The 16,455-nt window shown below is 35.2% G+C and overlaps 2 protein-coding genes across 8 annotated transcripts in view; one reads left to right on the top strand and one right to left on the bottom strand.

Annotated features, from left to right (window-relative positions):
- LOC139753227 (probable U3 small nucleolar RNA-associated protein 11) overlaps positions 1-4,713 on the top strand; it is a 44,700-nt gene extending 39,987 nt beyond the window's left edge. For all 4 annotated transcript variants that reach the window (XM_071669452.1, XM_071669453.1, XM_071669451.1 and 1 more), the window contains exon 7: positions 324-4,713. In XM_071669452.1, the coding sequence (XP_071525553.1) occupies positions 324-422 (99 nt within the window). In that variant the 3' untranslated portion in view covers positions 423-4,713. The remainder of the gene's footprint in view (positions 1-323) is intronic.
- LOC139753226 (uncharacterized) overlaps positions 2,409-16,455 on the bottom strand; it is an 84,323-nt gene continuing 70,276 nt past the window's right edge. For all 4 annotated transcript variants that reach the window (XM_071669448.1, XM_071669449.1, XM_071669450.1 and 1 more), the window contains exons 4-6: positions 6,617-6,692; positions 6,168-6,419; positions 2,409-3,994 (exon numbers count right to left, since the gene is read on the bottom strand). In XM_071669448.1, coding sequence (XP_071525549.1) covers positions 3,990-3,994; positions 6,168-6,419; positions 6,617-6,692 — 333 coding nt within the window. In that variant the 3' untranslated portion in view covers positions 2,409-3,989. The remainder of the gene's footprint in view (positions 3,995-6,167; positions 6,420-6,616; positions 6,693-16,455) is intronic.

The following is a 16,455-nucleotide window of genomic DNA, read 5'->3' as shown; positions in this document are numbered from 1 at the left end:
TGCATTTTGCAGCCTTTTAGGAATGTAAATGGCACACAAAGACTTTGATTCTCCATCTTTTTGCCCATTATGCTACCATTCATGTGTTTCCTACTTATCTCTGACTTGGATTTTTTGCATTTTGTAGATTCATGTTTATTCAATACCATCTTACACAATTCTTATATATGCATATCATTTCCTGTGGCCCAATTGAATTCCAAATAATGCCTAGTGACAGTGGAGAAAGAATATACATGCTTGGTAAAATTATAATCCAGTCAGTCTTCAAGCCTTCCACAAATCATCCTTGTTTATCTCAATTTTTTCATATATAATTGCAGGAGAACAAAGCTGTAAATGGAGAGAAGCCAAAATTAGTGAAAGCTGGCACTAACAAGACTGCACCAGTATACGAGTGGCCTCAAATCCGAAAGAAGTAGATTGCAACACTGGTTGGCATCTCATCGTAATAGCTTTTGATGAAAATATGAATATTTTCATAAGCAAATATCCAACTCCTGTGTTATTTTTGTTACAAATTAGGTTTTTATGATAGTTGTGGATAGAATTAAGCAAAGATATGGTTTCCAAATATTGTTGGAAAATTAAAGGTGTCGTAGGTATTAAATAGATCAGCATTGAATGAAGACTTCTACTTTCAGTAATGGTGGGGTTGTAACAAAAAAAAAAAAAAAAAAATGGAAGCAGCCTGCTGGTGCATCCTTCTAAGAACTCTGCAGTCTGTAACTCTTTACTTGTTCATATACCCATGTGGGTAAGATTGTTCCTTCCCTGTTTATCTAAGGCCTATTGCTAGTACTCCATTTATTAAGCAGCTGCAATTTAAATGAATTGTCTTTCCCTACCAAAAGTAGAATTATGCTCTTTTGATGTGTCCTTGGTATTTCTTTCATACTTAATTTGCTTAGCTGATTTTATCAGGATGCAGTTATTTCTAGCCCTCTGTTATCTTTCAAACACTACCTTGATTGTTTCTTTCCATTGTGTATTTTTACCTTTACATCTGATATACTCCAAATCCCTGTCCTCATGGGTTTTCATAACACAGATTCACTTGGTAGTAGTGTTAGTGGTTATATTAGGTTGGAATATTACGTAGTAGTAGTGGTTTGCAGAAACATTGGGTTGGTTCCTGTGGAAACACTGCACTATAGATTCCCTTTGCCAATGGCCTGTGACAGTGAAGCACCAAAGACTAAGAAGCAGCATTAAAGTTCACCAGTTATGGACACTTTTGCTGTGGCCACCCATTGAAGGAGTTCCCAAAGGGAATGGGTGTCAAAGATATAGATAGATTAACTTATCTGCATTAAAATTAATACTTCCCCAAAAATACACAAAAAATTATTTTCTGTGGGTTTGAATTTGGCACATCACACATTAGTGTAACTTCTGTGAAGTGCAAGTTTTGTGAACAAGTCTTTACTTAACTGGTGATCCTCTGAACAATTGATGTGTCAGATGATGACTTCCATAAGCCAGTAATGGACATCAAATTAAGTGGGCAGTAATTTCATGGTAGGGACTTATAATCACTTTTCATACACCTGTTGCATTGGCAAATTTCTCTGAAAGTGGTGGTGATGGTTAAAAGACGGGGAATTGGTTCCGTTTCATGTTACTTTTCCATGCTACAGTACACCTTTCAAATCCATTCAACTTCAACACTTACCATCTTGCATCCCATCGTCTACATCCCTAAATTTTTATTTTGTGTATTACTGCATTCCATACCAGTACAGTAGCAGCTTTCTTTCCCTTCCATCTCTTCACGCCTACTATACTGGTACCCAAGTTTCCTTTACCATAGTCTTTCCACCTTACATGGACATCATCCTTGTTATAGGCAGTCTTAGACTTGTCAGATACAACCTTGCACAGGCATCTCCCATAGTTATAGCTTTCCTTATGATGAATGATAGTACTTCAGACAAGTCTCTCCCTGCTATTTGAGGCCCTTCTTGAAATCATTCGATTAATATTGAAGTATATTTTGTAGACATTCTTAAAATTGTTTGAGCTAGTTATTTAGCACAACCTATTAACAAAACAAAAACTAAGATTCTTTAGAAAGTGAATGGAGGCTAATGATGGATGACTGTGGGACATTCTAGTAGCAGAAGTTTCACTGGTTAGCAAGAAACATGTAATACAGTGTGTTGCATAGAACAAAACATAGTTAAAAAATACATTTTTTGAAGACAAAATGTTTTGTATGTATTGGTCTAAAGGGACTACAGGTTTACTTAGTTGAATATGATATTATTGTATCATTTGGAAGTTTTCAGCTCCAAGTAAAAGGTTTTTGTATTGGTCTATTCACATCCTGCCATGCAAAAAAAATAGTAAACTCCAGGGAGATTACCCAAACTGCTGCTTTTATTTGCTTAGTTAAATGAACAAAGCATAGTTTTCAGTTTTATTTATAAAGTAAAACAGGTACATTCACTTTTTTACATACGATTATAAGATTCCTTGGCTTTATTGAAATTAATCAAAGCTCAGGAAGCGCTTCCAATTTGGACAAACATCACACAGCCACTCGCATACTGAAGGTTATCTTTTCTCCCATTGCAGTCAGTTGAACCAAAGTAGTAAGTCTTAGGTTACAACAGTATCAAATAACTTCCAGATATCAGCATATGGGAGGAAAGAAAGGACTGAGAAGGGAAGAACAGTTACAACAATTAATCTTATCAAAGAAAAATTTTACTATGTTTCCTGTGCACCAAAATGAGAAACGTTCTCCAGCTTACAAAAAGACTTCTAGGAAACCATGCAATTTGTTGCATACTTATTTCATTAACCTAGTATATCTTAATGAACTTTATGTATAATGACCATGAAAAATATCAAACATAAGAAAATCTTATGGTTAGGTGACGATCAGAAGCCTTCTTTACATCACTTTCTCACAACCTGTCACAACACACAGGATGTGGTATATATTGCACTTCCTTCTTACATCACTAATTGTTCTAAGATGAAAATCATACCCTTATTGTTATTTTCTCTGGGCACAATGTGGCTTTAAAGATGTTCTAATAATAATTCTTTAATTTGTTGGCACAAACCAATAGTCATATTTAGAGATGATTCATTATTTAGAATTAACCATCATGTCATAGATCAATAGTGGTGGTATCTTGAGATGTTATCACAGATAATACTGGCTTGTGTCATCTAGTACAAAATTTTTCTCCTTTTCACCACCAATTCTGTAAGGTAACTGTCACTAATATGACTAGGTAGACACATTTTATGAGAAACTAATACTTATCGTGATACTAATACTGATGCACAGAGAGCACATCTCATAAAGTGTATCTTCCTAGTAGTTATACAAAAAAAAAAAATCACATTGTAAGAATTGCCCAATGTACAACTTGAGCTAGATTTTCACTGCCATAATGTGACAAAGAACAAAAAAGGAAGTGAATAATGTAAACAAAAAATTATATATAAACAAATATAGTTGATGATCTTGTGCATTGCCTCTATGAAGAAGACGTTGAAGCTTTTCAGTAATAACAATATGCAAGCTAAAAGGAATAGGGTGAAATGGACTGGTGAATGATATACTGATGAATTTTTTTTTATAAGCACCTCCACAGATGCAGTGGGATCCATCCTCATTACAGAATGAGTTTACTGTGAGCAATTATTGGCAGTGGTATCTGACACAAGCCACCTGAGTTAGGCTTACTTGGAATTCCAGAATGATGTATTGAATTAACCTAAGCCAAGTCACCAGCTAACCAGTACTTATACTAAATGTAAAACCTGGTCACCACAGTATTTGACTGAAGGATCTTTTCTTTGAGGAAATTCAGGCACTGCAGTGCAAGCCGAAGGTTATATCACCAACTTCTTCCAAGCTTGCAAAATACCACTGGCTCTCCAAGAATCCCTTCCAGTATCTTTAAACAGCCATTAGTTTGCTTCATTATTAATCTTGTCGTTGAATTCTGACATCCAATAGTTTCTTATGCTGAAATGGGAAGCATTACAATTAATTACATATTCTCAATTATCTAAGAGTCTAATGAGATAGAACATTTACCTACATAAAATTAACAAGCATTCATCAAAAGTAAATAAAAAAAAATTATGGCATTTACTGGTTTCCATCACCATAAAGATTTAAAAATTCAAAGATGGGGTATCTATACAAAAAAAATTTAAAATTGGATATAATAGAATACATATTTATGGCTATTCCATTTCAAAAATTAAATATAATGCTGCAAAAAAATATAAAAATCTTTAGAGGTTTTACTTTGTGAAAAGCCATACCCAGATAATGATGCTGCATCACAGACGCCTTTATTTATTGCCATGATCTCGACAAATTTAAAATGGGGTTATACTTAGAAAACTCAAGGAAACAGTAATACACAAGTTGCAACATTATACTCTTCAATGAAGACTATTATTCAACAGTGATGTAATATGTAAATAATCCCTTTCTATGGAGAATGCATCAGTCTCATGTTACACTCACCACCCTTTTTTTGGGGGAGGGTGGAGTAAATTTTTTGTTATACATGCATTCATGCTAACACATGCATACATGGTCCTAATGGTATTTCACCCTGTATACTCTTGTGCCTATTTTATGAAGAAGGAAGCTAGAGGAATGATTTGTGATTGGGAGCATTTTCTGTAAAATAAAGTGGCAGCCATATGGTGCTGGTCTTGCTTGATGAATTGACTTTAAAATAAAAATAAACCACTTTGTATGTAAGTAAGTTCATGTTTCACTTACTGCAATGGGCATGGGTTGATATTTATGAGCACTTTAAGAAGCTGTATTTTCCTGACAAAGCCCATGGAAATGAGAGCAGTATTTATGATGACTGATAAATTATAGGCCTATACCACAGACATAGATAATCTGTAAACTAAGGAAAAAGATAAACTGAAAATAACTATGAATAATCACACAGTGAGTTTTAAGAGAAATAGCCTGGGAAATATACGTTGATACTGAAGTTATTTGTAAATGCCAGGATAAGATGAACTAAAGGACACAACAGGAAATTTAGTAAAACTAGTTAGAAAGCTGGAAAAGCTTACAACATACTTCAAATGTGTTGGACACAAGGAAGAAGTCGAATGAAGAAATGAGTAAAAAGAAATTTTATGATTACAGAAAGGTGTGAGACTTACAGCTCCATTATGAGTGTAAAGATCCCTTCCTATATCCATATACTCTCCTAAACACTCGCACACACATGCACGTGCCACTAACAATGTACAAAGAAAGTAAGCAGTTGCACAATAATCCTTACATAAGCATTTTTTAGCCAAGGGAATGTTTCCTTCAATACTGCTATTTACACTTTCATTTATGGTTCTTTTCATTAGTTTTAGCTTACTATTAATGCCTTGAACATACTAGGATCATTGTTAGCTGATGGTCTTATTTTATTTTCAGAGTATATTATGGTACTTGTTTGAGGGAAACAAATTATTTTTAGTAATGCTCAAATAAGAACTTAATTTAATCAACATTAGCAAGATGTAATAAATTATTGTTTCACCAGCCAACATTTGATAAGCAGTTAATTAAAAAGTGGGTTAATCTGAAACAAAGAAAGATATCAAATGACAATAAATATGCATTCAATGTATCTACAGTGTCAAACCTAACAACTGTGATGCAAACATCAGTATATAACTGATTACCTTTTTTTTCATTTCATAAATTTAATTTCTTATCCTTGTGTACATTCATTATACATTCCATAGTCAATCCAATCATCCATAAAAATATTCATTTTTCATATCATTAGTAGGAAGACAGCTGTTCATATAATACAAGCTTGTAAAAAATAGAAGTTATTTGGTTTAGTATTTGCTTCTACCTACTCACAGCTGTAAATATTACAAGTTCATTACATAAGCTTTCAATATTCTTCACCATCACCTGACATAAAATGCAACTAAAACCATATTAGTATTATGTACATAAAAAAAATTACTAAAGCTTCTAGCTCAATGATAAGTTACTGTCCTCTACATGAGCACAGTGCGTTTCCATCATCTACCTGTAAAAAATGCATGCAGACTAGTCTATTAATCTGGAAGAGTTAAGGCTACAGAAGCTGAAGATTGACAGAGCTCTTCCACAGGCTGTGCTGTATATTCTTCCCAACTACCTTCTGCTTCGACGTCTTCTGTTTGTACTCGAGTTAATTTGTCTTCCCCACCTTCGGAGTCAGCTTCTTTATCATCTGCTGCCTCCATCTCTTCTTTTCCTTGTATTTCACCATCCTCACCTTTAGTTACTTCCTCTGTCTCTTCTATTTCCTCTGCTGCTTCCCTATCCTCTGCTACCTCAGTTTCAACTTCCCCATCTTGAATTTCTGTCTCTGCTTTGTCTTCCAGAGCATCCATCAGTCCATCTAAGACTGAGGGGCATTTCAGGAATCAAACATGTCAAGAAAACAGTTTTGGAGATATATATATATTACCCCTAAATTATCAATGCTACTTACTGATACTGAAGAGTCAAACCTTTATAAATAAAACTCAGTATGATTCCCTCTGTGAAATTACATTGAAATTAGCCCTATTTATGAACTTGCCACTAAGTTAAACTTGATACCTTCTGCTGCAGGCTGAGCTGGGGCTTCTGTTACCTCAAATGTCGTTTCCTCAACAGGTGCCTCACATTCTTCTACCTAAGAGAGAAACGAGTGTTAATTTTTTTCTCTACACTTAGCCGGGTGGCAAAGTGGTAAATTCAAAGTGTTATGGATAAAATCATACATACAGCCACAGGACACCCTTGATGGGGCTACTGCAGCTTCAAGGCACACTCATATCATGAGTAGGAACATGATGGATGGACTCCTTAGGAAGGAAAGTTTCCTAAACAAATCTTTATTCTTTTTCACTTACTATGATACAACCCTACCAAAGGCGTCATCTTACTTGCAGTGTAAGCAAATGTTGGTATTCAAAGCACCTGCTATTGGTGGTGAGGGAGATTAATGTAAAGGTTTTAAATCAATAGGCAGGTCTAGAGCATAATGGAGGTGGGTGAGTGGGAATGCTGCTGTTGTTCTGGGGAACAACTGCTGTTTGCAGATAACACTGCTCTAATGGCAAGCTCAAGAAACTTGAACGTAGGGAAGTCTAAAAGGGAGTGACAGGAGCATGATGAAGGTGAATGTTAAAAGTAAGGTGATGGGATGTAATAGATATGACTGGTCCAAGGGGAAATGGAACAAATGTAAATAAAATAATGGTATCACATTCTCCCTTTTTTAGTACAACATTCTTGAAGCTTCATCTTTTAAGCACTGTAAATAAGTTAAACAGAAGGCTGTTTATCAAATTATTCATCAAATGGTTGGATCATACATGTCAAATTATTATGGTCTGTATTTTACATGTTTGACATCATGAAGTGTGCCTATTGTAACACTTCTGATGCTTGTTTAGTCGCACTCATGCAGTGCACAGGGATGATTTATATCCTGCAATGCATGGTACTTTAAACCAGGGAGATGGGATTCTTTGATCTGATCAGTCAGGCAAAAAGATCAAACTTCTTGTGGATGCATAACATTACAGGATAGTGCAACCCATTCCATAATTGTGCATCAAGAACCCTCAGTCAGTGTAAAATACTTCTTGGAGTAAGGATTATATGAAAAAGAATAAAACAGGCCATGAGTAAACTGATGAATGACAGAGAAGATATGAAAGATTGCAACTGCTTAAGATAACAAAAAGAAAGGCAGAACAACAGGAAACATTGTATTGTAAAAAAAAAGGGATTACAGGTGATTGAGAACTGACTTAAGACATGTAAGGGGATTCTGATCATGTCCAGGGAAATACAACATAAGAATTGCATATACTCCATGAAATGATAAAAACAATGAAAAAGGCAGTAAGAATAACAGAAAGGTATAATGTAAATTACTTATAGAAGTGAAAACAGTTTGGGGAATTAAATGTAGCAAAGAAATGTACAGGTAGAAAGAAAAAGTGACACCACAGATGATTGTTTAAAAGCACAAAAAGCCGAGATAAACAGCATTCAAATAAAAGTTGGTGGTAATCAAGTTTAAGTGTTTGGAAGCGGCATATTTCTAGAAAGCCACGTTAAGCAGAAAGTAACTGTGAAACCGAGGTCCTTGGCTCTAACCCCTTAGGTTGTCAAAGAAGCATAGATACCCAATTACCTGTAGACTTACTTTCAATCTAATTGACTTATGAAGCTAATCATAAATTATTTGTTAAATAATGTACTGACTTAATTTTCATACTAAAATAAAAATTCTATGTTTATGAACTGAAACATAAGTTCATGGATAAAGTGATCCATTCAGATTTTTCCCAAATGAATAAAAATCAGGTTCTTAAGTGAATAATTAAGAAAACCTAAAGTAAACTGGAAACCTCAACTTAGTCGAGCACTATGACAAAAGCCAATTGTAATTAAGCAATGATTAGGGCATTATTTACATAATCTGTGATAAATTTGAAACTGGAACAGCTGTAATAGAGGAGGTAACATATACACCCTGCTGAGAAATTGAGAAAAGTGATAAGCTGAGCCAGGAAAGACCATCATAAAGGTTGTCATGACTTGACGGACAAAACAGAGAAAACAGGCGGTAAATATAAATAAGGATTCAGAGATAACTAGGTAGAATCGTTCATGGAAGTTGGGTGATGAGCAGACATTTGAAAAAAGGCTAAATATTCTATACCATAGTACAATGAGGGATGAAAAGCATATATTACCATAAGTAGTCCCAGTTCTTCTGTAAACTATACTAAGTTAAATACATATACTTGATGCTCATTTATATGTAGTGGTTATCAGCAAGCACGTTATGTTCTCTGCCTGTAAGTGATTATACTGCAAGTTAAACATCACCTTCAGCATGGCTGTATTGTTGTCAGTGAAAAGAAAGGATTACCATCTTATTAAGGACCTTCTTGCTCCAAAAGCCCTCAATTTCCTTGTTTCTGTATGGAGTGCAGCCTAGAAGATATGGGAGCCCCATGAATGTGATCCTAAGGTTGTATGATACAAATTTTTTTGTAAACTTGTACGCTGTTTTCTGTGTTAGTGAGGTAGCACCACAACCAAATGAACCCTCATTAGCTCACATCCACTCCCAAGCTGTTGTGTATAATATACTAAAACCAAGTTCCACAGACTAATTCCCTCACTGATTTTCCTCAACTACTTTACATGCCAGGTTCAAGACCAGTGACAGAATGAAGCCCCCATATACCATAATGCTCCAGTTTGCGCTATCCCATGCACACCTATTGCCCTCCTGAATTTTCAGGGCCTGACCACCTCAAATCCTCTTCCATTCCAACCTTCCATCTTTTCAGTCTTTCTTTCCTCTTACTACCTACACTTTGCCATATGGCTTCTATGTTAATCTTCACTCACTTACCTTCTCCTTATGTCAAAACCCTTTCAACATACTTTGGCCAGCTCTCTCACTCAAGACTGCACTTACTAAAACTTGCTCTTACAGTGTCATTCATTACATGATCAACCTGCTTCATAGCTCATGCTGTCATTTTCAATTCCAACACATCAACCCTCTTCTATTCTTCTGGCAACATCTGTAAAATATAACACTGCAGTCTGTATCTCAGATACAGATTAACACTTTTAGTAAATTAGAAAACAAAACTTAAAAGAAATAATTGCAGTGGGGAATTACTATCTTTCAATTATACATACATATACAAGAAAAACAAACTGACAGAAAAGCATGCAGAATATGAGATATATACCTGTAAAGACTTTAATATGAACCCCAGGAGTTTCAGCTGGATCTTGAGTTATAACTCCAGAGGTTCCACAAAAATGAAAATTTTGGTGTATCGAAAACCCTGACTATTATATCAATCTTAAAAGTAAAAATATTTTAGTGATAATCACCAATCACTTTCCATGATTAACCTGTTTTATCCATTACAAATATGACAATTCTGACAAGACTGTTAAATTTGCCAAAAGTCTAATAATGACTAATCTCATTTTTAGCATTCATAAGTACATTAATCTTATTTTCAAGATTCCTTATTGGTCTGTCAAAGCAAATTGCTGAAACTTTTATCTATTCTTTGATCTCTACAAGTAGCTCTCATAAATTCAAAAGAAATGTAGGACATGCATAATTTCTTCAGGTACCAAGTAACAGCTAAAGAAACATTTTGTAAAGATTCTGAATGACTGGTATAACTAACATACGAATGAGATGATCATCCACATGCACTATGAACTTATCAATTTGTAAAAATATTGGTAACCCATGTAAAGGATGCATTTCAAATTACACACACATATATATATATATATATATATACTTATACTTGATCGTCATTTCCCACATCAGCAAGGTAGCGCCAAGAAACAGACAAAGAATAGCCCATCTACTCGTATACACATAAAAACCCATACATGCACATATACATACACATACATATCAACATATACATGTGTACATATTCAAAATTGCTAGCCTTCATCCATTCCTGGTGCTACCTTGCCCCACAGGAAACATCACACTATATGGAGGAGAAAGGCAACAGAAAAAGATGTGCAATGAAAAAGGGGCAATGATTACAACAGTGCTAAATTAGAAAATGCAAAAATCAGTAAGTAGTTGGTTATAACTACAGTGTGGTAATGGCAAAGATTAAACTTTAAAGAGAATGGCCAAAAGTTAGGAACATCTTCTGAAGGGATAATCTTATATTTTCAAGCCAGTGTTTTCACCTGATTGTGCCTCACCTTACACATGCAGCATGATTTGGTTCCACTTTTTCATGTGTTTTGAAGCAGAGAATACCAGTACAACTCTCCATCCCTTCATTGCATTTTTCAATATGTAATTACATGTTTTTTCTTTTTCCTGCCTTCTGCATACTTATTAAATAAGCACAAGTTTAAATAGCAATCAATCACCAAGAACAAGTTCTTTTAAACATACTACATACAATTCAAGTGGTTCAAAACCCTAAATTAAGAACTTCCTGGTTACAGAGATTCAGGGCCCTAAGAGGATTTTATCAAGGGGTACAAAGTTTCTTTCAGGTCCCCTTCCCTTCTCCATCAGTCATCCTGTTTTTATCCACTATGGTTTTATGCCACAAGGTATATGGCCAAAAAGGATATGGAAGATGAGAGAGGGGTGGAATGTTAGTCTTCAAAATATGCAAACATTTTCCAAGATCCCAGGTTATTCCTGAGCCCCATTTTGGATCCCTGGGTCCAGGAACATTGTACCCCCTGCACCCCCATCTTGTTGGCCGAGCAGAGATTCATCACCTACCTAGTCCCTCTGCCCTAAAACATTCTATTTAACAGCAACAAATATATCTCAGTGCTACTATAACCAAAGTACCTTTATTACATTCTGCAACCTGAACTCATCCTAGATGATTCCTAATATAATTACTGTGCAAAAAGTCCTGTCACCCCATATATTTTCAAAGGCGAGATGCTGCTTTCATTTTAGCACTTTGTCATTTCTCCTTTGGCCTATGTTACCATCAGCAGATGTCTGAGCATGGAAATGGCAAGGTCTATGAAGTATTCTATGTCCATGTTTTGGGTTCATAGGGTTTTGATCTGAATGAGGAAAGGCAATGATGAGGTGTTGGAAGGAGCAGCCTGATCATGTGTTCTGAGCAACTAGTGTGCCTAGAAATCTCATGTACCTGTTTTCTTGCTTCCCAGCAAGAATTCAGGCTTATTCCTCCTTCAAAAGGTACAAGCCAACCATCTTGAAGCACGAGTGGAAGAAATACAGCACCCAGAAGAGAATTTCCCATATGAATTGGCAGCCAGTAAGAGTAATGAAGTAGCATCCTTCTCTAGAGATAGCCTGAGGCAGGTTCCTGGTGCTCACACCATTAAAAACACTTTGTCTTAGCAGCCAGATGTATAATGATTTCACAATGCATGCATCAAATGCTTGTACCTACAATAAACCTTTGCCACATATACAGCCTTTGAAAATTTATGAGCGGATAAGGAATTATGCATAAACTGTAGCTATAATTTTGCACTACTAAGTAACCAAAAGTCCTCTGACCCAAACTGTTAACCTAAAATTTTAGTACCAAAAATCAAATATATAACCAAAGTTTCTCTTAAGGTATCATCAACTGAAAAGTCCAGGCCACTGTAAAACATTTTTGTACCAATAAAGCATTATTAACTTTATCATTATTAATAATAATGAAAGAATTAATATATGTGGATGTACCAAGCAACTACAATTATGAGATGGTGGCAAACTGGATCCCTGTGCTGCACTTTTGCTGAAGCATATCTTATAAAAGTATGGAAGCAATGTAACAGTTTAGTTTTGCTTTACATTCAACTTTATATTTCATTCAAATCTACAACAGTAAAAGCATTTATCAAACCTAAATATGCCTACACACTAAGCTTTAAAGGTTCTCCAATTCAAATCATGGTTATATCAAAAGGTTAATGTTATAAGAATTACTTTCTTTGTTAGTTAAAAAGTCTTACAATGTATAATAAAAGCTGCTAATTTATGTCTAAAGGTATTGCTTTATTAATGGATCTATGATGTGAAATACATGCATCACCCTTTTTTACAAGAGAACAAATATTACACATGCAAATATATTTCCTAGATGGCTCACTGTTAATATGCAAATGAAGAATCATATAGTGAAAAATTGTATTATTCATTAGAACTCATCGAAGTGATGTTTGATCATACATGATACTGCTGATCTAACATGTTAATATACCCCATGAAAAATCAATATCAATGGATAGGTTGTACTACTCCACAGCTCAACCTTTATACCCAGAGGAATGTTCACTGTTTAATTTTTTCTTTAATAAAGTTACCATAAGTGGCCTCATTTTCAATGCATTATTTGTTACAGCAAAGCCAAGTGATGTATGATCATACACGAAAAGGCATCGCTAAAGAATCTCTAGCTTTGATATGCCTTATGAATTCAATATTAATACATAGCTCAAACTTCACAAATGCTGAGAAGAGTACCTATATTATATACTTGAGCTATCATCAGTAGCCGTATCATTATCATTACTCCATGTCCAGTACTCTGCACAAGATGACACATACAAATGAAGTAACTCTATTCCACCCATAGGCCATAATTCTACACCATTATTCCTTCTACATAATAAGGAAAAGCTAAAGGGATGTGAGGCCAAATGATGAAGGATTTTGGGCTCCCTGATCTACACAGTCCATCCTTCAGGAGGTTATAAATAAAGCAAAAGATGAAAGGTAAAAAATGAAGAGAGGATGGGTAATGGAAACAGAGATAGTAAGACTGTCCCGGAAAAAACAAGGACAGAAGGATTGCACTTTTTTTTTCTATACTGTGCTGTGGATGTTGACCTACATAAATAGAAAAAATAAAAGATATTAAGGTTTTCACCTGTGACAGGCCCTTGCTCTTCCAATGGAGCAACTTCCTGTATGACCAAGGCTACCCTATCTGGTGCTTAACAAGATAGTTGGCTTTAAATATGTAGCTAATCACACATCAAATTACAAAACTGCTATCTTGCATTTGTACCAGTCCTACCTATTCAGAGCAGCAGAAAGTATCACTATCCAGATACACAATACAAAAAATCCACACAAAACCTTTTCATTCTTTGCAGGCCAATTAATATTTGATAAGCATTTCTTAATGATATGACTACTTTTTCACTAATTTTTTTTTTTTTTTTTTTTTTATACTTTGTCGCTGTCTCCCGCGTTTGCGAGGTAGCGCAAGGAAACAGACGAAAGAAATGGCCCAACCCCCCCCATACACATGTACATACACACGTCCACACACGCAAATATACATACCTACACAGCTTTCCATGGTTTACCCCGGACGCTTCACATGCCTTGATTCAATCCACTGACAGCACGTCAACCCCTGTATACCACATCGCTCCAATTCACTCTATTCCTTGCCCTCCTTTCACCCTCCTGCATGTTCAGGCCCCGATCACACAAAATCCTTTTCACTCCATCTTTCCACCTCCAATTTGGTCTCCCTCTTCTCCTCGTTCCCTCCACCTCCGACACATATATCCTCTTGGTCAATCTTTCCTCACTCATTCTCTCCATGTGCCCAAACCATTTCAAAACACCCTCTTCTGCTCTCTCAACCACGCTCTTTTTATTTCCACACATCTCTCTTACCCTTACGTTACTTACTCGATCAAACCACCTCACACCACACATTGTCCTCAAACATCTCATTTCCAGCACATCCATCCTCCTGCGCACAACTCTATCCATAGCCCACGCCTCGCAACCATACAACATTGTTGGAACTACTATTCCTTCAAACATACCCATTTTTGCTTTCCGGGATAATGTTCTCGACTTCCACACATTTTTCAAGGCTCCCAAAATTTTCGCCCCCTCCCCCACCCTATGATCCACTTCCGCTTCCATGGTTCCATCCGCTGACAGATCCACTAAATATAAATGAATAAAGTACTCCTATCCCACTTCACCATCTGTGTCTCACCTGAAAATAATATTAATTTTCTGTTCATGTCCTCAGATGCATGGAAGGTAATCTTATACAAATGGAAATGCATCAGTAAGTTATCAGATATAGCTGTTATTTTGTAAATATAAAATGAAGCAATTCTTTTCTTAATATAATCTTACCCAACTACACCTGGTAATTGTTTTACAATCTTAAACATTTCCCACAAACAGAAAATCCACAGAAAAGGGGTACTTATTCTCTGAATATGTCACTCCTTACATTTGAAGTCATAATTACCTGGTAAAAGTGCATGCAGCAGGAGAAATTGGGTGCAACTCATGTGTGGTATAGTATTCACTATGGTATGGCTTAAGTGTGGGTAGCTGGAAGACTGAGCAAGTGTCTGTATATGCACAAAAGTTTTGCATTCTTGGCACTTTTGAGCAATAAGGCAAGCAATGGCTCTGAGGCATACTAATACAGTGTGCATACAGAAAGTGCTTGAACAAATAATAAAAATTTTTGGAGCTCTATGTAATGTAAGAATCAATACAGTAGTACTGCTTCCTTTACAACTTTAATTTCAACATGATCATTCTGATGATACTACAGTACAATTTTGTATTGCAAAATCTTGAAAAATACCACAAGAATGACACCACAACAGATTAAATATGGCTCCCTACAAACCTTGTAAATTTAAACATTAAATTTGCTGTATGGGTTAAATATCCAGAGATGTTTTGTATTCGAATGATAAAATAGATTAAACTTCTGACAAATTAATTACATATGTAAAATAATATAACCAAAGCTTACCACTACTATACAAAAATGCTACATGGAGCATGAAGCCTTGCATCAAAAATATTTAGGTACTATTTAGTATGCCTTCAAAGAGCTACCAATCAACACGTTTAAGCCAGCATTACCAAGAATAAGAAATAAAAAACTGGCCAATGACAATTTGGAAAACATCCGTAAATTTTGGATTTCTAAAAACGCTTAAGTGTAAATCTATAGTCTGAAGGAGAGATATCATATAATACCTTTAAATTTCTGGATTAAAGTTGTTCATTATTAAGATCTGTGAAAATGGTAAGACAACATCCAACTAGAAGTAGAAAATGAAAACTTTAAAAATTATTTGAAGATATGCATCTCTAGTGATGAAGTGGTAGATGACTGGAACAAGTCCAAGCTAGGTGAAAAAGTGAAACCTGAGTATTAAAAAGTTACATAGTAGTAAAAAAAAAAAAAAAAAAAGGGTACAAAGAGGAGGTCCCACAAGGTTAAAACTCATCCCTTATGCACAGAGTTAACACAAAAATTAATTTATCATTCACAGACCTACTTCCACAAATACATGAAGCATACATAACCTTTTAAGCCAGGGTTATGAGCAGAAATATATGATGTACTGGCCTAAGGTGGATATATCCTTAAACCATAAACTTCATTTGTGAAGCTTGTGATGCAATATGATGAAAATGAACTAAAGTGCCCCTATTTTATGTGGATTGTATATTAGAATTCTACCAGTAAATCATGTTCACTAAAAGTACAATCCAAGTAACAATCATCTGTTATTAACATCACAAGCAATTCTATGGAAGAAATCAGGAGTATTTGTATCCACTATCAAGAAATACAGACACAATTTGTTTACATGAAAAAAAATCTTGCCTAACAGTACAACTGTAAATTAAAACCTACACAGATGAACAAAAACTTTTGTTAAAAGTTAGATCTCTTCCCATCAGCATTCACTTCAGTTAACAAAGAAATAGAATGAAAATTTTGCAGAGAAAGTTCTTACAAGACTAAATGAGGAACACAGAAACTCCATGGTCACTGTAAATCATGGTCATGCTATATAACTTAAAAACAAGAGACCCTGTTCAAGAATATTATAAATTATTTAAT

This window comes from Panulirus ornatus, chromosome 14 (genome assembly GCF_036320965.1).
Source record: "Panulirus ornatus isolate Po-2019 chromosome 14, ASM3632096v1, whole genome shotgun sequence".
Lineage (NCBI taxonomy): Eukaryota > Metazoa > Arthropoda > Malacostraca > Decapoda > Palinuridae > Panulirus > Panulirus ornatus.
This window is presented reverse-complemented; position numbering and strand designations above follow the sequence as displayed.